Source organism: Silene latifolia, unplaced genomic scaffold (assembly GCF_048544455.1).
Source record: "Silene latifolia isolate original U9 population unplaced genomic scaffold, ASM4854445v1 scaffold_257, whole genome shotgun sequence".
Lineage (NCBI taxonomy): Eukaryota > Viridiplantae > Streptophyta > Magnoliopsida > Caryophyllales > Caryophyllaceae > Silene > Silene latifolia.
Window position 1 is genome coordinate 94,492 of NW_027413201.1, and position 22,622 is coordinate 117,113.

General features: G+C 37.5%; 3 protein-coding genes across 3 annotated transcripts; 2 read left to right on the forward strand and 1 right to left on the reverse strand.

The window, feature by feature from the left end:
• Positions 1-4,643: 4,643 nt before the first annotated feature.
• On the reverse strand, positions 4,644-6,558 carry LOC141639027 (uncharacterized protein At5g65660). Its single transcript, XM_074448207.1, has 2 exons — positions 6,173-6,558; positions 4,644-4,930 (listed from the first exon to the last, which is right to left on the reverse strand). Exons 1-2 carry the CDS (start codon positions 6,407-6,409, stop codon positions 4,757-4,759), a joined length of 411 nt encoding a protein of 136 aa, XP_074304308.1. The 5' UTR covers positions 6,410-6,558; the 3' UTR covers positions 4,644-4,756.
• An 896-nt stretch (positions 6,559-7,454) lies between these two features.
• Positions 7,455-11,698, forward strand: LOC141639021 (uncharacterized). Its single transcript, XM_074448202.1, has 4 exons — positions 7,455-7,478; positions 8,054-9,341; positions 9,830-10,233; positions 10,346-11,698. Exons 1-4 carry the CDS (start codon positions 7,455-7,457, stop codon positions 11,696-11,698), a joined length of 3,069 nt encoding a protein of 1,022 aa, XP_074304303.1.
• Positions 11,699-12,844: 1,146 nt separating this feature from the next.
• LOC141639022 (uncharacterized) lies at positions 12,845-13,516 on the forward strand. Its single transcript, XM_074448203.1, has one exon. It carries the CDS (start codon positions 12,845-12,847, stop codon positions 13,514-13,516), a length of 672 nt encoding a protein of 223 aa, XP_074304304.1.
• Positions 13,517-22,622: the final 9,106 nt, after the last annotated feature.

The following is a 22,622-nucleotide window of genomic DNA, read 5'->3' on the forward strand; positions in this document are numbered from 1 at the left end:
TTTCATATTATTTGCACATATTAAAGATGGTGTACTTCTTAATACAGAAAATTGTGTACTTTTTAGTATGTTTTGTCCCACACTGGAAAATAAGTAGGAGTGGTGAATATACTACATATAAATAGTAGAATTGTCCCACATCGAAAGATTAGTATAAGATGATGTGATCCTATGATTATAAATAGGAGGCATATTTGGAACTTATGTATCCACCCAAAAAATTTTGAGTCTCATAAATATTATTTTAAAGAGATCTTAAGATTTTCTATCATTATCTACGATATAATATAAAAAAATAAAGTGGAAATCGTTGCAGGGAACTACCCGGGAAAGAGTTAAGAACATGAACAAGAAAATCAAAAAATACAAAACTAAAGGTTTTACTAATGGTAGTCTCCTGATACAGTACAAAACTAAAGATTTTACTAATGGTTGTCTTCTGAATGCAGTAATAGTCGTTATATGTACGATGTAGAGATCTCTATCTAATGATCGAGACTAAGTGGTTTTACCTTCAAAGAAAAATAATATGTATACAATAGTAGCTTTTTAAGAAGAGACATGTATTTCTTGGCATTTCTTAAAAGAGTTTGTATTACTGTCTCTACAATAATGATTTCTAACTTAAGTTAATCTTTGAAAAATCTTTTAGTTATTATAATATATACTCTGTATTTCTTATTTTATATTCAAGTGATGTTTCTAATTTTTATATAAAAACTTTTACATTTCATTTGGCAAAATAATGTCGGTAAAAAAATTATGAAAATAATATTATTAGATTCATGGTAAGAAATGCTATCATTAGAGTATATATAGATTTCATATAATTTGCACATATTAAAGATGGTGTATTTCATAGTATGTTATATGTCCCACATTGAAAAATAATATAGGTGTGATAAATATACTACATATAAAAAATAGAATTTTCCCACATTGAAATATAGCATAAGGTGGGTGAATCTATGATTATAAATAGGAGGCATCCTTGAAACTTAGGCATCAATCCAAAATCTTTTGAGTCTCTTAAGTATTGTCTTGGAGAACTCTTAAAAGTTCATATCATTATATTTTCTACCTATAGATTTTATATGTCCCATATTGAAAAATAATATAGGTGTCGTAAATATACTACGTTTAAATAATATAATTAGAATTGTGTTAAAAAATATTCTATCATTAGAATATAGGTTCCTATCATTTGCACATATTTTAATTATGATAAAAAAAAATAGAAAACAAACGTCCATGGTAGCATGTGTAATCTATCAAAGAGGTTACCATGAGAAATTTTCCAATATTATAATGATATAGTTAATTAAGTTTTCATTTAAAAGAGAGAGATATCCGTACCAATAAAACAATAAAGGGGGTATTATTTTTTAATTGTTATTTTATTGTCACGCCATCAAACTTAACGTCTATTTAACAACCTTTACATTAGGGGTACCATGGGCAAAAAAATGGAACCTCAATGGTACCATAGACAGATTCTTAAAAGTAGGGGTAACATAGAAAATCTGACAAAATTAAGGGGTAACACGGGAAATTTCCGTATCTAAATTATGTTAAAATTTTTTTGAAGAAAAACAACGTACAAATATTAATGGAGAGTACTTGATCATATTATTAAATTTAAATATAACTATTAGATATAATGAGTAGTAATTGTCTGTATTCGGTATTCGAGATCTGGTTGGATGTCGAACTAAGTGCAAAAAAGATGATATAATTCTGAGTATGTTATTTGTCACACATTGAAAAACAATGCAGGTTTGATGAATATATATTACGTATAAATAGTAGAATTGTCTCACATCAGAAAAAAAATCCAAGTTTGGTGAATATATTACTTATGAATAGTAGAATTGTCCCACATCGAAAGATTAGTATAAGGTGGGTGATTATATGATTATAAATAAGAGTTAACCCACGTATATATTAATCTTTTATTTTTTTTAAAGAGATATTTTAATAATATGTAAACTAATCATTAGACATAGAATTTAAACATTAAACCCTTACATTTTTTTTTGCATTATAAATAAGTTAATTACCCCGTTGCAACGCACGGGCATTCAAACTAGTAATTAATTAGTATAAACATACACACTTATGGTATTAATTATTATCATCATAAAATAATATATTAAATTTAAAATCTATGCAATTTTATTAAATATTATAGTTTATTAGATGTATAGAGATGTTGATTATTTAACATACAAAAATATAATATAAGTAGCTTATTATTTGGTTACCCCAATTCACATGAATTAGAAGTTTACATGAATTCCAATTCTTCCATAATGTAGAAAGTGACTTACTTTTAGGTCTCCCTAGAAAAGTAGGAATGCTTACATAAATTGCATTTCCTACCTGACAACCAAACAATATTTTCTAATTCACATGAATTTTAAAGTCATGTATTTTATAACATCATAAGAGCAATAGCAATAGTCGTTCTTATTCTTGGGGTTATCAATAAGAACCCAAAATTAAAAGTTCTTCTATTGCAACTACAAGGCTGTTCTTAATTTTAAGAATTAAGTTCTAAAATAAGAACTTGGTTATTTATACATGGAATTTGGGGACCAATAAACATGACTTTGAAAATTGTGAATACCAATTACATATTTACTATTTTTCATTTAAGAACTTTATAAAAATGTCATCTATTGTAAATAAAAGTTCTTAAACATTGGAATTAATGAAATGTGACATAGCAAGATAAGAACTTTTTGTAGAATTTTTCTATTGCTATTGCTCTAAACAATACAAATTTCTACATACAAGTATGCAACCAAATGACCTAGATTATTTAGGAGCAATCAAACGGCACTAAATTATCCTCAGTCAATTAACCTTATCAAAATTCACGAACAGTCCATCTCATTGAAGACAGCCACTATTCATCATAAGCTGAAAACGGATAGTGGTCCTCTCACAAAATGTAAGTGAGAGGACAAGTGGGGGTATCCATTTCCTCCCACTTGTACTATCCATTTACATTTTATGAGAGGATATTATTCGTCTTCAGCTTATGACGAATAGTGTCTGTCTTCAATGAGATTTTCTCATTCACGAAATATGGTAGATCGTAACTTGGAATTTTAGTGCGCATTTTTTATTGTAGTTCATCGGAACAAAATGGCGCACTAATCTCACAACTCAACATATCCAATTACTCACATAAGAAGAAGCATGAATGTCAAATCATAACCTATTTTTTCTAAGTCTTACACTAAATAATTTACATAGGAAATGGCATTATGATAATTTATAATCACAAAATCTCATTGAAGACGGCACGTATCCGTCACTTTGAAGTGATGGATACCATTTCCTCTCACAAATGACCCAAATAGAGGAGAGAGGGAATCACATGGGAGTGCCCCCACCTTGTCCCCCCTATCCGTTTTGTGAGTGGCATTACCCGTCACCTGCTCCGATCCGTCTTCAGCAAGACTAACTGGTTTATAATAGGTTTTTTTTATAACTTATACCTTGAATAACTCGCCAAATCTCACACCTAAGATAACTTTCTTTGAAATCTTATACCTAAAATAACATTTTCTTCCAAACTTCATACCAAATCTTAAAATAATGCCTTAAATTGACGATTTTGCCGTTACTAATTTGATAATTTTTAGTAGTGGTAATCGTGTATGTGTGGGTTAATAGGTGGGGAAGGGATGATGGTGTTTAATTAATAAGGACAAGATTCTGAGCTTTTTCTGAGATTTAGTATCAAGTTTTGAAGAAAATATTATTTTAGGTATAAGATTGTAAAGAAAGTTATCTTAGGTATAAGATTTGAAAAAGTGAGTTATAATAAAAAAAACTTTTATAATATATAAAACGTTTTTGTGATAATTTACATATGAAACGGTTTTATGATATGTCATGATCTTTTATCTTACATGAGACAACCTTATGTAACTTCTTAAGCAATGTACATTTATTGTATATTTATCTTATACTCCTTTCAATTTTAACTAATATTTTATAGTTAATTAAAATATTCTTCATTAAAAAATAAAAACGTAAAGAATTAGTCGTTTTAGAAGGACTATAAGCCTATAACTACATGTGATAGACTTAGACCATCCCCAAGCAAGGTCAATTGCTTGGTCATGACCTTGCTTGGTCATGGTTAATGAGCTAATTATGGTACTTAATTGGTGACCAAAGTTGTTAATTTGTGACCAAAGGTCAATTTGTGACCATACTTGAACAAATTGACCACTTTTGTGACCTCCTATGTGTCCAAATTTGATTGGTAGAACAATTAAAAAATAATAAAATAAAATGATTGAGAATGTTGTAAAGTGGATAATGATTGGGTTGATGGCGCAGGCCGCGACCTTGGGAGGAGGGTGAAAATGAGTCAAGGTTAATAAAGTGTGATTAATAGTAAAATCGGGTCGCGACCTAGTTAGCGCGACCTTTGCTTGGGGATGGTCTTATGTATTTGCGTTAAAATATTGCACACTTCACACTTGTCTTAGTTGTCTTCTCTTGCGGAGTATTCCCTTAACAAGTGTACATCTCCCCTAACTAGTGACTACCTACCTACCTACTTTCCCTAGCCGTACTAGGAAAACAAAACAATCAAATAAAATGAGTAGGTAATAAAAAAAAAAAAAAGATTAACAAATTCTATTATGATTGATGGCTAGACATACATTATGTACAAAGTACAACCGTATAATAAGATTTGTACCACAAACATGACTAAAAAATCAATAAATTAATAAAGAGGGACCGGAAAACGAGGTGGTTTAGCGGGTTTGGTAAGTGTAGGGACAGGGGCCGGGTTTTTAAGGCGCGGTGGTTCACATGGGCATGGCATTGCTATAAATTTTGCTATATGATCTCCCGGCATTATCACGGGCACGCTCTCCATTTCTTGTTGCTTCTCCTTCTGCATTTTCATAAAAATCACACAAATTAGGATATTAACTTGAAGAACTTGTTTAATTATTTGATATTTAACGCAAGTAATTGACATCGACTTTAATTGTTTGGAAGTCATTTGTTCAATTCACTCATTCCGTGATTGATGAGACACAAAATGAGACAGATAATTATCAAAATCCATGATGGAATGAGTCCGAGGGTGTGTATTGATATTTGTTCTATAATAAAGATGCCACACCGTAACTTGTCTTAAGTTGCTCAATTAGGCATATCTTTGTGAACATTATTATGTTAAATTAAAGTAATCTACAACAATAATTGAGATTATAACCAAAAAAAGAAAAAAGAAAATGCAGTTAAGGTATCTTGTAGTAATTGACTAATTTCATTCCTTTTTGAGGAAGAATGACAGGTAACCCTCATGTATCATTGTTTCGACATCCCCCCCTTAAAGATCTTCCGTTCAATACAAGCAACACCAAGTATACTAAATAGATAAGAACGAGGAGCCTTTAGCTCGCTCAAAAAGGGTGCATGAACCCCGATTCAATATATCATACTTCCTCCTTCACAATAATTTGTTTACATTTTTGTTCTCGGTAAGAGACATTTTAATTAAAGATAGAAACAAATAATTGGTCTTTTGAACTACATTTGATCTTTCACACTCAATTTGGTACACTTTTCATTTAATAATTAATCTACTCCTATTCTCTTAGTTTTTATGTCAAAACCAAAGAAAAACTTATAACCGGTACAGATGGAGTATATAAGCCACAAATTCTCCCTTTAACTTCAAAAAAAAAAAAAAAACATTGGGTCCCGTACGTCTTTTCTGACCTGACTTAAAAATTTTAAACCTAACTGAACCAAAATTATTGAACCAAGGCTAAGTTGAACAACAGTGGCAAGTCCAAAAAACAGGGGTTTATAGTAATATGAAAGCGTAATCTAGAGAATAAGATCAAAACTCTAAGTAATTAAAGTAAAGAAAGTCACATCTTTCGTATTCAGGTGACGGCCGCCCCTGCTAAACCCCTCGGTTCAACCCGATTAGATTTGAAGTTCAAATTTAGTTTGACATCTTCCATCTCAATAATAGATTTCAAGGCATATGTCATAAAGTCACGAGAAGCATTACTCATAACCTTGCATTAAATTTAAAACAATACAAACCAAAATGTAATAAAACACAAAGACATACATGCAAGACAAAGAAAAAGAAGCAATGATTAAGAAATATTACCAAAGGATTAGCGATGGGTTTAGAAGGATGATTAGCTTCAAGATCAAGTTGATCAGAGTAGGATTGACGAAGAGCACGAAACTTATCCCAATGATAACAACATGAAAAAATGCCACTTAAACTAAAGATGACAATCAACAATAACGCAGTGCCTAAAGGAAACCCGAGAGACGGTCGAGAAGCATCGTTGTTGTGATAATGGTGTGCTAATACAGGGGAATACGATGGACTCTCCATTGCTATATCTTTTACTCTTCTCTTGTTTATTTTGCTCTCTTTCTTTCATATGCCAAACAAAAGTGTTATGTCAGGTTTTGTAGAATATTATTAATGTGAACAAGGGAGTGTTGGTTTTGGGTGAAAATATGAAGGTGGAATTTTGAGTGTGTCAAGGGGTCATATTTATTCACAAAATTTTGTATGGAGAGGGTACGTGTAAAGGTGGAATACTACTTGTCCGGGATGTAGTACGGAAGAATGTGGGTCCCAAACTTGGCCATTTAAAAAAAAAATAATGTGTAAAACGGTATTATTTGGCTTGAAATTAACACGGATCAAATATATTAATAAGACAAAAATACAATGCATTGGAAAAGGTAAAATGTTTTTCTATATACCCCCGTGTGGCCAGGAGTGATATTTCACCCGTCTTAAACTTAAGACAGTTAATACTGTCTTAAGCAAGAATGTGGGTCCCAAACTTAGTCATTTTTTTTTAAAAAAAAAAAAAAAAAAAAAAAAAAAAAAAACTTGTGTAAAACGGATGGGGAAGCGGGCTATGTTAAGTCTGGCTCGCGGTCGATCAAGATAGACATTTTTTGACTTTTTTTTTTTTTACTTTCTGACAAGCCTAAGCTGGAGGGGGTGGCTTAGGTGAGGTCTGGATGCAGAAGCGGGCATGTTGGGGTGAATTGGTGGGCCATGGTTTTACGGCCCATAAGGCAGGCTGAGTTGGGTTGGCTCGCATTTTTGTCCACCTATAACAGTTAGTAGTTAAATTTGCTCAATTCATGTGGATGAGATTTGAAATTCTGGTTTAGTGGTTAAGAAATAAGGTGAGCAAATACAGCGGCATTATTTATAGGTACCGTTTGGGTATTGCATGACCCGGCCCAGGGTCCTACTTATGTGTGGTGGGCCGGTGGCTATTTTAATGTTTTTTATTAGAGTAGATAATTTATCTTGTTTAAATAAGATTCATATAGTGCTAATCATGTGCTTAATTGATGGTAGGAGGTTATAGGAGTATTTATTTGTTATGTTTGTTTTTGTAAAGAAAAAAATGACATTTGAACAGAAAAGTATGGCAATATGTAAAGCATGTTGATGATGGTGTCTTCTACTAAATGGAAAAAAAAAGGGGTTAATATTGATAATATCTACTCAACTATTAGTAATATCTATTCTACTGTTTTGTGTTATCATTGTTTAAAGGAAACAAAATGACCACTTTTCTTTCACAAAATCTTATTGAAGACGGGCACTATCCGTCACAAGCTGAAGACAATAATTGACCGGGACGGAGGGAGTACAATTATAAGGGTGGCTGGAGACCAATAGTGGATCATGAAGTAAAAACAAAGGTCGGTCAACTGTTAGATCGAGTATTCACTATTCCGGCCGGGAAGACTAAACAATACGGAGTAATTCATAACTAAAATATAGTTATATACTCGTAACGACACTCTCAAATCCCAATTGTACCAACGTTAGTAAAAAGACAAAACAAGGGTCTAGGGTTTCCTAGGGCTCCCGTCTTCGTTTCTTTGTTTCTGTCAAAATTTTCTCTTTTGCTCTTCCTCTTCTCGAGGATTTACTCACAGTTTCGATTGTGAGTAGGTCTGCGATTTTTGTTTTTGTCTTTGTGGTTTTTGTGTGCAGGTGCCGATGGAGAGTGGATCAAAGGGCCTTCACCGGGATGGGAAACAGCCGATGGAGGAAACCGAGGATCCGTTGGTATGGGAGGAGGAGGATGGAGATGTCACGGAGACAGGGAGGATTCTGTTGGTAGGGAAATTGTGGGCAACGAGGGCAGTTAACGTAAAGGCGGCTATCGAAACTATGATCAAGCTATGGAATCCATCAAAACCGATCATGGGTAATGTGGTTGACGCGAAAGAGAAAAAATTTATCTTTCGCTTTGAATCAGAACGTGATAAAGCGAGGGTGTTGGAAGGGCAACCATGGCATTTCGACAAATTTTTGTGGTGTTTCGATGAGCCTAACCAATCTGGTAAGATTACTGATTCGTCGCTACATTTATTTCCTATTTGGGCACGAATCTACGATCTTCCTCTTGCTGGGAGAACGAGTTTGTCAAATGCGAAACGATTAGGGGATTGTCTGGGCAATTTTATGCACTTCGAACACGGCCCCAATCCTGAACTTGATAGGGCTATACGAGTTAGGGTTTTGTATGACATTAGGAAACCGTTGAAGGCAGAAATTCCTATTCGAATGCGTGATGGACGTACGGTAAATTTCAGCGTTAAATATGAAAGACTACCGACCTATTGTTATGGCTGTGGCGTGATTGGGCATGGGGAGAAAGATTGCGAAGATGGTCCGTATGAAGACGAAGACCTTAAGTTTGGAGAATGGCTAAGAGCTTCGCCCTGGAAGGTTATTAAAACATCGAAGGAGTGCTCTGGGAGGGTTGCGAAAGACCTAAGGGCTAAGTTCGATGAGGTGAGTGTGAAGGAGTCTGAGGAGACGATTACAAATATGATAGAAAAACTGAAAAATATTGCTCTTGACCTGCGGAATAAAAAGACGCGGCCTGCTCACTGTCATAATGAGAAGGGGAGTGAGGAGATAGCAGGTGACACGGGGGGTGTGCACTTCAACGAAGGGACTGGGGGAGTGGATGTGGTGACGGGGCAGGGGGAGATGCAGACTGGTGATGTTGGATGCAGGCTAGATGAGCAGTTTGAGGAAGGAGAGGTGGGATCTAGAGAGGAGGCAGGACAGCTGGGGAGGAACTCTATTATTTCCTTGGATGGTTTGCCGGGTAATGATAAAGGGGGAGGAGGGAACTCTAGGGGATGGGTGAGGTTTGCAAGGCCAGAGGGGGAAGGGAGGAGAGAAGAGAGAGAGGTGGGAGGACTGTCGAAGATGCTGGCTATGGGGAGTTTGAAGAGGAGTAGGGATGAGCAAGTGGATGGAGGGAGTCAGAAGAAAGCGAAATCATCCAAAGACGGGGGCGTCTTAATACCTGAGGCGGAGGTTGACGGAGGTCAACCCCGCCGGGCCCAATGAGTATCCTAAGCATCAACTGTCGGGGCTTGGGCAACCCCGACACGGTTACTGCACTCCGTGCCTTGGTACGGAGAGAAGCCCCGGCCATTCTTTTTCTCTGTGAAACGAAATTGAGTGGTCGTGAAATGAGGAGGGTGAGGGAGAGGTTTGATGGTTACTTTGGCATGGAGGTAGATAGTTTAGGGCGGTCTGGAGGTCTTGCGATGATGTGGAAGAAGGAGCTGACTTGTTCTTTCGTTTCTGCATCGGTTCATCATATGGATTTTATTGTCCAAGGGGAGGGAGGGGATTGGAGAGTAACGGGTTTTTACGGATGGCCTGTGGTATCCGATCGTCATTTGTCATGGGAATTATTAAGGCTGTTGGGGACTCAATCCCGACTGCCTTGGGTGTGTATAGGTGACTACAATGAGATTCTCTTTTCGACTGAGATGAAAGGTGGAAGCCGACCACAACGGCAAATGAATAACTTCAGAGCTGCTATTGATGATTGTGGTCTTAAAGATGTGACATGGGAGGGGTACAATTTCTCTTATGATAATGGACAATCGGGGGAAGACAACCGGCAGTGTATGCTTGATAGGGTTCTTTGTACGGCTTTATGGCAGGACATGTTCCCTTTTGCGCGACTCTTCTATTTAGATCGTGAATGGTCGGACCACGCTCCGATAAAGCTAGTTTTAAATAGTAGGGAGAAAGGTGAACCCCGGAAGCGATGTATTAGATTCGAACAAATGTGGGTCGGGAATGAGGAGTGCGAGGAGGCAGTGGAGAGAGGGATAGCACGAGGTAGGGGTTCGTTGGTACGGGTTCGGGAGAATGTCGCCGAGCTTCGTCGTTGGAAGGGGACGAGCATTTCACGAGATAGGGCGTGGTATTGGAAACAAGCGGCGCTTTTGAATTCCCTTAATGCAGCGGAGAGAACGGAGGCTAATGTCCGTAAACGACGTGGCGATAGCCGAGTTAGCCAATTTGAGAAAGCAAGAGGAACAATACTGGAGGCAAAGGTCGAGAGCGCTGTGGTTGAAGGACGGGGATAAAAATACCAAATTCTTTCATATTCGAGCAGGTGAGCGTAAACAAAAGAATTTTATTGCAAAGCTCGTTGACGACGAGGGTGTTATTCGAACTGGGGATGATGAGGTGGCGCGAGTGGCTAATGGGTATTTCCAAAATTTGTTCCTGGCTTCTAATCCAATGGTGCCGCCTGATTTACTTGCTGGGGTGGAGAGTAGAGTTACTGATGAGATGAATAGAGGCTTGCGACGTGAATATCAGGAGGAGGAAATTTTAGAAGCGCTTTCTCAGATGCACCCGCTGAAAGCTCCAGGTCCTGACGGGATGAATGGTCTTTTTTACCAGACTTATTGGGGACATATAGGCACGGAGGTGATCAGTACGGTCCTGGCTATCCTGAGGGGCGAATCATCACCGAGGGCTCTCAATAAAACAAACATAGTGCTGATTCCGAAGAAGAAAGCTCCCGATAAAATACGCGACTTTAGACCGATCAGCTTATGTAATGTTGCCTACAAACTGGTCTCAAAAGTGCTGGCTAATAGGCTGAAAGAATTCCTTGGGGAGATAGTGTCGGAGAATCAGAGTGCCTTCACTCCGGGCCGGGCCATTTCAGACAATGTTATGATTGCGTTCGAAATTTTTCACCATATGAAGAATTCGCAAAGCAAGGAGGGATACATGGCTCTTAAGCTCGATATGGCGAAAGCGTATGACAGATTGGAATGGGTTTTCTTGGAGAGGGTTCTTAATGCGATGGGATTTGATAGGGCTTGGATATCACGGGTGATGGAATGCGTGACCACGGTCTCTTTCTCGGTTTTAATTAATGGGCATCCTTCATCCGAATTTAGACCGTCTCGTGGATTGCGACAGGGTGACCCTCTGTCACCATATTTATTTATTCTTTGCGCGGAAGTGTTATCCAGTCAAATGCGGAGGGCTGTTGAGACGGGGTGTTTGCATGGGATTCGGATTACAAATTTTGCGCCAGCTGTGTCTCATTTGCTGTTTGCAGACGATAGTATATTTTTTGCGAGGGCTAATATTGGTGAAGCTGATAAAATTAATGATATTTTACACCGATATGAGGATGCTTCGGGACAGCTGGTGAGCTTGGATAAGACGACTGTATCTTTTAGCAAGGGGGTGCCGATACAGAAGCGGAGTAATCGCGACGAGATTGGGTGTTGCGGAAGTAGTCGAGCAATCACGGTATTTAGGCCTTCCCACGGTGGTGGGCCGGTCTAAAAGGCCCTTGCGATATTATTCGAGAGATAAGTTGAGCAAAAGGCGAACGGGTGGCGTGGGAAAATGTTGTCTAGGGCTGGTAGGGAGGTCCTTATAAAGGCTGTGGCCAATTCACTTCCTACCTATGTGATGAGCATTTTTAAAATTCCTGCGCAATTCTGTGTCGAGCTTAGATCTCTTATTTCCCGGTTTTGGTGGGGTCATGAGGAGGGAAAGAGAGGTATTAGTTGGGTGTCTTGGAAGCGTTTGTGCCGGCCTAAGAGTATTGGAGGAATGGGGTTTCGTGATTTTCACATGTTCAATTTGGCGTTGATAGGCAAGCAAGTGTGGAGGCTTGTAACGGAACCAGAAAGCTTATGGGCGAGGGTTATGAGTGCGAAGTATTACCCGGGGGGAGATGTGATGTCTGCGTGTCTCGGCTCAAATCCTAGCTACACGTGGAGAGGTATTGTGGAGGCTAGGAACGCTCTTGGTAATGGATGGAGAAGGAGGATTGGCAATGGGCTGACAACGCGAGTTTGGCTTGATTCGTGGCTGCCCAAGACTCGGACAGGTAGGATCCTATCACCGCAGGTCGTGGGACAGGAGCACATGTTGGTCTCGGAGCTGATTAGGGAGGATGGCGGGGGCTGGAATGTGGAGTTACTGGAGTCGTTGCTGCTGCCTTTCGAATGTGAGCGGGTTAAAAACGTGCGTCTTAGTACGAATAGGCCGGAGGATGTTTGGTTTTGGATGGGTGAGAAGGACGGATGTTTCACGGTTAGATCGGCTTATAGACATCTTGCTGGGAATGCTCATGATATGGAAGTGGGTGGAGTGTCGGAATGGGAGCGAGAAAAATGGTTATGGAAGCGGCTTTGGAACATCCCGGTATGGCCCCGAGTAAAGCTCTTCTTTTGGCAACTTTGCAACGAGGCCTTAGCGACAAGGGCAAATATTGCTTCTCGAGTTCGAGGTGAGTCTTCTTTTTGTTCTTTATGCAATTCTTTTAATGAATCGAGCTTACACTTGTTTCGTGACTGTGCTGTGGCGAAGCGTGCTTGGATTGGTCTAGGGGTGGGGGTTGAAGGAGTTGATGGAGGATGAATTCGGGATTGGGTGGAGGCGGTTTGGGGAGAGCTAGGTGGTAGGGAGCATGCTATGTTCATGATCGGGTGTTGGGCGATATGGGAACACCGTAACAAAGTTGTTTTCGATGACCAAGAAGTGAATCCTTTAGTGGTTATCCGAAGGGCAAAGGACGTGATGGAGGAGACGGAAGGGGGAGGGGCGTTGCTGGGACGTAAGGGCTGTGGAAGGGTAAGAGAAGAGAATGAGAAGGGTGGAAAAGCATGGAACGTACCGCCGGAGGGCTTTGTCAAAATCAATGTTGATGCCGGGGTAAAGGAAGGTGATGGTACGGGATTAGGGGTGGTGTGCCGTGATGAACGAGGTCGGGTACAGTGGGGTATGTCGGAGGTGCGAGATCAAGTCTTAGACCCACATGTAGCTGAAGCTTTGGCGGTCTATGAGGGTCTCCAGGAGGCAAGACGAAGGGGCATTCAACATATCGTCGTCGAAAGCGATTGTCTAATGGTCGTGGAGGCTTTGAGGAAGAGAACGAAGGGTCGAAGCGATTTCTCCCTTATCGTTGATGATGTTTTAGCTTTGTGTTCTTTCTTTACTTCTGTTTGTTGGTCGTTTACTAGTCGTTTGAACAATAGTGTAGCGCATATTTTAGCTCATTGTCAGCCTAGAGTAGTCGGTAGAGTATGTTGGTCTGATGTTTTGCCTGAAAAGGCGAACGATGCTGTTTTGTTCGATTTGAGTTTAATATAGTGAGACCTTGTGGTCTTCCCTTCAAAAAAAAAAAATATAGTTATATACTCCCTCCATATCAGTGGCGGAGCCAGGAATTGAGCTTAGGGGGGCGAAAAATTTTAGGGGGGACGAACGACTAATTTCATAAGGTACCCTCGAAAATTTTTCGAAAAACTTAACTAAAAACTTCGAAATTTTCATCCGTCAGGGGGGGGACCGCCTCTGCTAGCCCCCTAGCTCCACCACTGCCTCCATTCAACTCTACATTACAAGTTTCTCTTTTGTACACTATTTACAAGTGAACACTCAATGTCGATTTTTTCTCAATACATAAGTTGAAATATATTCATGTAGAATCTTATTTGATTCGTCTTTAGAGCGAGGTACATTAAGAATATCTAACTTTTACGAAGTATAATTTTTGCAAATACGTAGCTAAATATATTTACCGCGTAAAACACGCGATGGCAAACGTGAAAAAGCAAACTTGTAATGTGGAGTTGAATGGAGGGAGTACGTCGTAGTGAAGGTCAAAAGTCATTATGGATTATTGAACCTTCTCCTAATAACACAAAAAGTCACCTCTAGCGAGAGCTGATAGAGATTGTCGTCTAGCAATGCAAGACGCATAAGTTATTAAATCTATTTCATGTAAGATGTTTAAGTATTTAACAACAACAACATCATCAGAGTCTTAATCCCAAAATAATTTGGGGTCGATTGACATAAATCATCCTTTAGAATCGTTCATGGGTGAACGCACACCTCAATGCGAAAAAATAGAAAGAAAAAAAGTGTAAAACAAAAGGGGAGTGAAACATAATACAAAAAGTCAGGTAAACTTATAGGTTTTAAAATCGAAATCCGAATTTATTTTATAAAAACTTAAAATTTAAATCGAGAATAAAGATTAAAACGATTTTGAAAATCGAAGTAAAACTTAAGGGTCCGGAAATACCTTAAAAGTGAACCAAGTATTAATATATTAGAAAGTTGTTGATAAAAACTAAAAAGTGTAATAAATCCGAAAAGAACAATAATTTATTTAAAAATTAAATAAAAACATCAAATAAAGTCAAATACTAAAAATCCACATGTATTCTTGCCCTCCATTGTGCCCTCTCCGTCACCATTCCCTCATCCAACCCGAGAAATCTCATATCGTGTTGTATCACTCTCAGCCATGTCTGTTTTGATCTCCCTCTACGGTTCTACCCATAGCAACATTTTCTGTTCCCCAGATCTCCAGCCTCCTAAGTCTTAACTGGTGCATCCATATGTCTCCTTCTCACATGGCAAAACCATCTTAGTCGGTTTTCCATCATTTTGTCCTCTATTGGCACCAATTTCACCTTTTCCCTAATCATCTCATTCCTTAATCGATCTTTCCTTGTATGGGCGCACATTCACCTCAACATACGCATCTCCGCCACACTCATCTTTTGAATGTGACAATGTTTCACGGCCCAACACTCGTAGTCGTAAAGTAAGACAGACCTATTCGTCGTGCGGTAAAATTTTCTCTTTAATCCTTGGGATATATCTTTATATGTTCATTATGAGAATATAACATATTAATTTAGATTATAAAAGTTACATTTTAATCGACTTCCATCATTTACTTGAAATCTTAATTCTGCAAACAAAAATATAGTAGTACAACACTAGAACCCTATCTAAGACTTGCGAGTTGCAAGCCAAAATAAAGAATGGTAGGTACGTACAAGTTGATAACAAAAATTGAAACGTTACAAAAAAAAGGGTTAATGGAATAAAACTTTAGATTAAAGATAAAAGAAAGAAAAAATGTGGACTAGTAGCCGACAAAATGGTAGTGTGTAGGATGGCGAAAAATGTTGGGAGCGTGAAAAAATAAGGAGGAAAGAAGAAAGCCCAAATTGACCAAGTTTATGTTGGTGATGTCTCCCGGGGCGGCCGCCTAACTGGTCCATTATTTAAAGCCCAATACACACACACATGTATATTTAGTTCTGTCATTTTCTTACGGATGGGATGCCTAATGACACACCACTGACTGTTTCCCACTGCACCCAAGCTAATTACCTCCAGTAAAGTACTGTACGTACGTCATTACCAATTTGCATGTACAATTTATAGAACCATAATTGGTGACAAAGAAAATGAAGGGAAAACAGAGAAATGATTGCATGCTTTAATTTGGTGCAACAAGTAACAAGTAACAAGTAACAACGGCTTGCATTGTGTGTCGACGCTTTCCAATTTCCATTCCCCCCCAGTTCTATCTAGTACTTGCTACTTTGATTGATACCCGGCCCATATATATACTGTAAGTTCTTATATAACTGCATGCGTCCTTTCGTGCTCCCCAACAGCTATTTTCTTTTTCATTAACACAACACATATATTTTAGAGTGGGAATACTGAGCTACTACGTATGTTTCACATCTACACCTCTTTAATTTGCCCTACCGCCCCAAAATCAACATTATCTTCCATAGTAAAATTAATTACAAATATCTATTAATCACTCCCTCTATCACGGTCAACAATTGTTGTCCTGTGACTTTGGCACAAAGACCAAAAAAAAAGGAATTGACCAATTATTAAATGCTAAGTAGAATAAATTAAGTGTAAAAGATCAAATTGTTCATCAAACTTATTTTTAAAATAGAAAGGACAACAATTAACCAGGACAACAAATAACCGAGACAAAGACAGTAAATCTTAAAACCTACCTTACTCCCAGTCTCTCATAAAAGTCTCAATACCATCTACATATCGTCCTTTTAGATAAATATCGTACCAACTAGTAGTAAGTACATATATCACCAAAGTTTTCCTAAAGTCTTTGGGATGGACCAAATTTAGACATTGCCAAAACTGAAATATATCCTAAAATCCAAAATATTTCTACATGTTGCTCTCTTTCGTGCATTTTGTTTATTTCTACATCTTCTCATTGGACAGCCAGCCATGAAGTAGTGAACAATTACGTTTCGACCACCATGTAAACTGTAAAGTGTGAATTGGCCCGTCAATTTTGGGCTTCAAATACGACCTGCTTGTCTGGTGGTCCACGTACCAATGACTTGCTATAGTTAGCTGCTCCATTTTAACTTTCACAAAATCTCATTGAAGACCATGTATCAGTTACTTTTGAGTGACGGATACCATTTTCTCTCACAAATGACCCAAATAGAGGAGAGAGGGAAGTATATGGGGTGCTCCCGCCTTGTCCCCCTATCCGTTTTGTGAGTGGCATTATCCATCACTTGCTTCGACCCGTCTTCGGCAAGACTAACTGTTTAACTTTATGTAAGACTACCCATATACCTTCTCATATCTAATGTGAAAACAAACAAAATTACGTAAAATTTTACTAAGACTGAAATTGAGGAAGAAAAAAAAAATCTGTAATAAGCAACATTTGCGAAATGGAATTCTAGTTAACTCATTATTTATTAATTATTATATGAGATTGTATCTTACATAGTAGTTAGTACTATACACGGGCAGACACCAACATCAAGTTCATGTGTTACATGAGATAATCTTGTATAAGATTTTCTCGTTGTTCACGTTGCAGGGGCATTAAGGCTATGTTTGGCAAGACATTTCAGGTACCTGATTTGACCAAACAACTTGATTTGACTAATATTTCAAGTAGTTGTTTTACCTAGTGCTGTTTGGTAAAGTCATTTCAGGTAGCTGAAATGACTTTTCAGGTACCTGAAATGAAAAGCTACTCCAGGTAGCTTTTTAAAGTTTCAGGTAGCTGAAATGTTCTACTTTACATATTTACCCTTTATTTAAATTAATTTATTATAATTATTAATTTCCTTTTATGTCATTTTACAAAAATCGATTACCTTTTCGATTAGTTTTACCAAACACTTTACAATTAATCACCTACCTTATCGCCTTCCAATTTTGATTAGCTTTTCAGTACCTTTTAATTTCAATCACCTTATCGAGTTTCGTGTACTTTTTCGTGTTTGTGTACCTTTTTCAGTTTTACCAAACAGGGCCTAAATAAAAGATTATTTTCACTCGGGTACTAAAATTTCGGATAAGTTTAATTGGTAAATTGTCAAACACAAAAATTTAAGAGACGGTCTCTTATCAAATTATTAAGAGATTAATTTTCAATAACTTAGTCCCTCCGTCTCAGTGATGTTTACACTTACTTTATTTCTCTCTCACAAAATAAAAAAAAAAGTAAACATATCACCGGAACATAGAGAGTAGGTAAGAATCAAAGTGTTTCACTAGTTTCACACTTATTCTCAAATAAACGTAGTCATTTTACCTTTTACTGTGATACTCACGTATGTATGTTATTACCTGTGATATCATATTGACTTTTAATTTATACTAGTTGGAAATTCGCGTGCGCAGCACGCGATATCTAACTTTTCAAACTTGTCGCATTAGCGTTAGTGTTTGCTGTTGCTTATACTATAATTGTTTAATTCCAACGATATAAGGAAATATTAAACGTCGATACGAAAAATATTGAAGAGCTAATTTTATTTACATACAATAAAACGTATAGAAAACACACACAAGATATATTATTCAATTATTATATCCCTTACGTTCTAATGTTCAATTAACATTATTGTTTTGATGCCGTCAATGTTCGTAATTGTTCAATCGTCATCCGAAATTGAAAGAAGTTCAACTTTAGGTCCTATCTCATGTCTGGTGGCTTAGTCTTTAGTGTATTGTAGTTACGATACACAACATATTACCCACTCTAGTTGCTTAAGAACTCTTGTAAATAGCATGGTAAAGGAAGTCGAGTATTCGCAATTTTACTCCTTTGACGGACTAATTTTAGCTAATGTAAAAAAATGTATACAGCGACATCTGCTAGAATTCGGAATTCGGAGAACACAGGGATAACACGTAAAAAATTTCTTTTACAGGAAGAGTAATTAAGAGAGCGGATTCTCTGTCCCATTTTTTATCCCATCTCGTGTTCCACTATAACCCTCTTGTGAGTTGTGATACATCATTAAATAAACAGAAATTGCTATTAATTTTATTATGTGAATGTTGTTTTGTCGCAAAATAAAAGTAATGGGACAGGAGATGGAATACAAAAGTGGAACATGCGATCTTAACTACTATACATGCAATGAAGTTTTCCGGGATCCAAGTCTAAAACCGAAGTTCCATTTTGGCTATCTCAATCAATTCTTATTATTTATTTTTTAGGAATGCCTTGGATGGACTATTGATCATACACTCTTTTAATTTGGTCTATTTGTCATGTAATAATTGTCCCTTTCTCTTTCCTTGATCTTCATGCCAAAATCAAAGGTAAACAAATTACCGGGATAGAGGGAGTACTATTACCTTGGTCCCTATAGACAATCTGCAGGAGAAGGGTGGAGGGGTGGTTAATTTTAACAAACCTTCAACTGATATATATACACCAAGAACAAGAGGCTTACTCGAAACTCGTACAACAAAATAACTGTATAAGACACCATTGACTAATCAAACAGACAAAGCAAATCATCCTATTCACGTAGCAATGTCGGATGTCGCATACAACCGGCGATCTCGACTAAAAACAAAGGTGATACAGCCTGTTTCTATATGCATTGTCCTCAGTGCTACCATACATGATCAGATGACCTTATTTCTAAAAAAAGGAAACTGTACGTACATAAAACCTCGAAATAAACATGCTTAAAGACGACATTGCTACGGCCACTATAAACCCCATTCAATGTACCATTAGCTCTATCCTTATGCACAAAATCTCATTGAAGATGGCACATATCCGTCACTCCGGAGTGACGGATACCATTTCCTCTCACAAATGACCCAAATAGAGGAGAGAGGGAAGTACATGGGGGTGCCCCCACCTTGTCCCCCTATCCGTTTTGTGAGTGGCATTACCCGTCACTTGCTCCGACCCGTCTTCAGCAAGACTAACCGATCCTTATGAATGTGATCATCATTTGGATAATCCCGATGAATGGAACCATTACAATGCCTAACATTGTCTTTGAACAAGATGTTGTTGAACCGAGGAACAGGAACGATATAGTAGTATTTTGGCCTTTCCGCTAATAATTGATCCCAAACATTTAAAGCGGAAGACGATAACACAAACCGTTACTCTTGAGTGTTTTCTACGTCCTGACTATGACGCAACATAACCATGATTTTACATACGCAGTGACAAAGACAGAAAATAAATAAGAGCAAAATATGTCCCCGAGCCTTACATAAGACGGTTTCACGATAGACATGGTGAATGAGTTGGTCTCATGACACTCTCATACAAGCTTTTCGGCATCATTACTGTGCACGAAACAGAACATAGAGTGAAGTAGAACCAATGAATCTCTGTGGCCTGTACATTACTTTTGTAAACATTAGCTATTTACATAATCAAAAGATCATGTCTTCGCCCATGACAGATTCATTACGAAAACGGAAAACCATCTTTCATTTATCCATACTGAGGTAAGGCCACATTTGATTTGAATCGTAAAAGAAATTAACATCATCAGGTAATTAGAAGACCGAAATCTATGTACCATAACATAGAAAATGAATGCGGAAAAAAGGGATAAGGGCTTGAAAGAAAAAGCATTAGATTTTTAGTTGGGACAATTCACCGAACAGCTGATGAGCATAATCAGAAACTAAGTTTGTGATAAGAAAATATGTGTAAAAAATTTTAAAAAACCTTAAACCATTGCAGAATGAAAAAATCAAATCTAAAGGTACGAAACTGACCAGAATAGGTAACAATAAATTCGCAAAATCGTGAACTTCAATTGTGTACTGAGCTGATCGGTGTTGAAAGCCTTTTTTTAGGGTTCATGATGTTATTTCCCCCTTGATTGGGACTTCTCAAAGATCGCATTTTTATCTACTTTCTGAGTTGGTATAGAGTTTGGTACTCCGTATTATTGTATTTGTGCAATATAATCTTTGTACAATTTGAGCGGAATTGAAATTTGTAAATGTTTAAATTCAATTTACTATGGTTTCATCGGATTAAATTTAAGTAAGAGGGATGTTTGCTATTGATTGTTAGCTTCTGATGATTGTGGATATGTGAGTGAAAGGAAAGAAATCTAGGATGGTGAGTAATGGTGAATATAACAGAGCAAGGTAAAGTATCAGGCGGTGATCAACTAAATCAAGTCGGTGGCATTTCCGTAAATAATGATGTCAGCAGAGGGTACAAGCACCTCAAAAGTAGTGTCAGCGTACTATTCTCTTTTTTTATAAGATATAAGATAAAATGATTTTGTAATAAATTGTATTACGATGGTCTCTTCAAATAAGATAAGTTTCACTCCGTATACACCTGTAGCCGGACTCCCTGTGTTCAGCTTTACACAAAAATCCACCAAATACATAATCTAATCTACTTTCAAAGCCCAAAAGGTTACATGCCAATCGTAAGAAAACACCAAACCCATTGAGTCCATGTTAGAGTTCATTTATACTCAATTTGTCAAGACTTTCAGGGACAACCAGTTATATGCCGAATTTTTTTAGTGTGAATTTTAGTTGAAAAAGGTAGCATTTTTGGGCCATATAATGTCAAGAAATGGAGTTTCTGCGGATCCGAGCAAGATTGAGGATGTATTTAATTGACGAGCACCGAAGAATGTAGCTGAAATAAGAAGCTTTTTGGGTTTAGCTTGCTACTATAGGAGGTTTGCAAAGGACTTCTCAAAAATTGCTAGACCAATGACTAATCTGATGAGGAAGGAGCATAAATTTAGGTGGGATGAGGGTTGTGAGAAGGCGTTCCAAACCTTAAAGGAGCGTTTGACCACGGCCCCTATCCTAGCCTTACCAAATGGAAATGAAACTTTGAAGTGTATACAGATGCATTAAAATAATGGTTTGGGATGTATACTTATGCAAGATGGGAGGGTGATTGCTTATGCCTCACGTCAGTTGAAGCCATATGAGCAGAATTACCCTACCCATGACTTGGGGTTGGGAGCTGTAGTCTTTGCCTTGAAAATTTGGAGACATTACTTATATGGTGCCACATTTAAAGTGTTCTTGTAACACCCCCTTCTTATCCGGGCAAGGTAATTGGGGAATGTTACTATCTCTGTTTCCCAAGTCCGTGAAATCGGAGTTGAAATTAAGAAACGATTAACATAAATAAAGTATGGGATATTCTCTCTTGTACCCCTCAACTTTTTCATTTTCTATGATATACCCCTCTTTTCATGCAAAAAAAAATTGACTGTCAATAACTCTGGGTTACAAGTTCAGAATACGATAAACTTTTTTTCCAAATTGACCGTCTTTAAGAGGTCTTCCGTTTGAAAAAAAATTCACCGACGTCTCAACTCGTAGACGGGAATTATGGTCGGTCAAAGTTTATTCGTTAAAAAATGTTTGACCAACCATAACTACCGGCTACGAGTTCAAAAAGCGGCGAATTTTTTTCCAAATTGAAGGCCTTGACGAGATAATTGGTTTGAAAAAAAAAATAACCGTTTTCTGAACTCGTAACAGAGAATTATTGTCGGTCAAAGTTTTTTTGCGAAAAAAGAGGGGTACACCATAGAAAACGAAAAAGTTCGGGGGTACACGAGAGAATATCCCATAAAGTATTTAGTGGATTATGTAAACATAAATGAATAAATGAAATATATAATATAACTTATGACTACTATACTAATCTAATCAACTATGCTCGACTAGAATGTTGTAAATACCTTATTTCTGCACCTCCCGCAAACCACCCGGTGATGATTGGGTCGCATGTTTGGTACACGGAACGATTTGTGACAGTTCGTAAGTTTATCGTCAAGTGATAGCTCAAATACTTGTGTCTACCTCATAGTCGCCATCTACGCGCCGATACGGTCGTTTTGGCAGTAATTAGAGTACATTTGGAGTCCGGGTCAAAAACCGTCTTCATTTTCTAATAACCGTTTAAAATGCCGAGTCAGAATGTTCTGGAACGTTCCAGATATTTCTATTCCATATATTTTCCAATCTTTTGATCTTTGGTAACATATGTCCCGAGATTATCATATAAAATATTAAGGAAATAAGATTAATCCGCTATTCCATAATAGAAACACGGAAATCTTTCTTCCGCAGGAGGAAACCACTTAGGAAAAGACGC

Bases quoted from the DNA above. Each gene is read 5' to 3' on its own strand.
- LOC141639022 (XM_074448203.1), top strand. From the start codon at position 12,845: ATGATCGGGTGTTGGGCGATATGGGAACACCGTAACAAAGTTGTTTTC.
- LOC141639021 (XM_074448202.1), top strand. From the start codon at position 7,455: ATGACATTTGAACAGAAAAGTATG. The intron at 9,342-9,829 runs GTCAGAAGAAAG...GGGTGTGTATAG, and splicing joins TGAGCAAGTGGATGGAGGGA to GTGACTACAATGAGATTCTC. The intron at 10,234-10,345 runs GTACGGGTTCGG...CCCTTAATGCAG, and splicing joins CACGAGGTAGGGGTTCGTTG to CGGAGAGAACGGAGGCTAAT.
- LOC141639027 (XM_074448207.1), bottom strand. From the start codon at position 6,409: ATGGAGAGTCCATCGTATTCCCCTGTATTAGCACACCATTATCACAAC. The intron at 4,931-6,172 runs GTAATATTTCTT...ATGAAAATGCAG, and splicing joins AACCCATCGCTAATCCTTTG to AAGGAGAAGCAACAAGAAAT.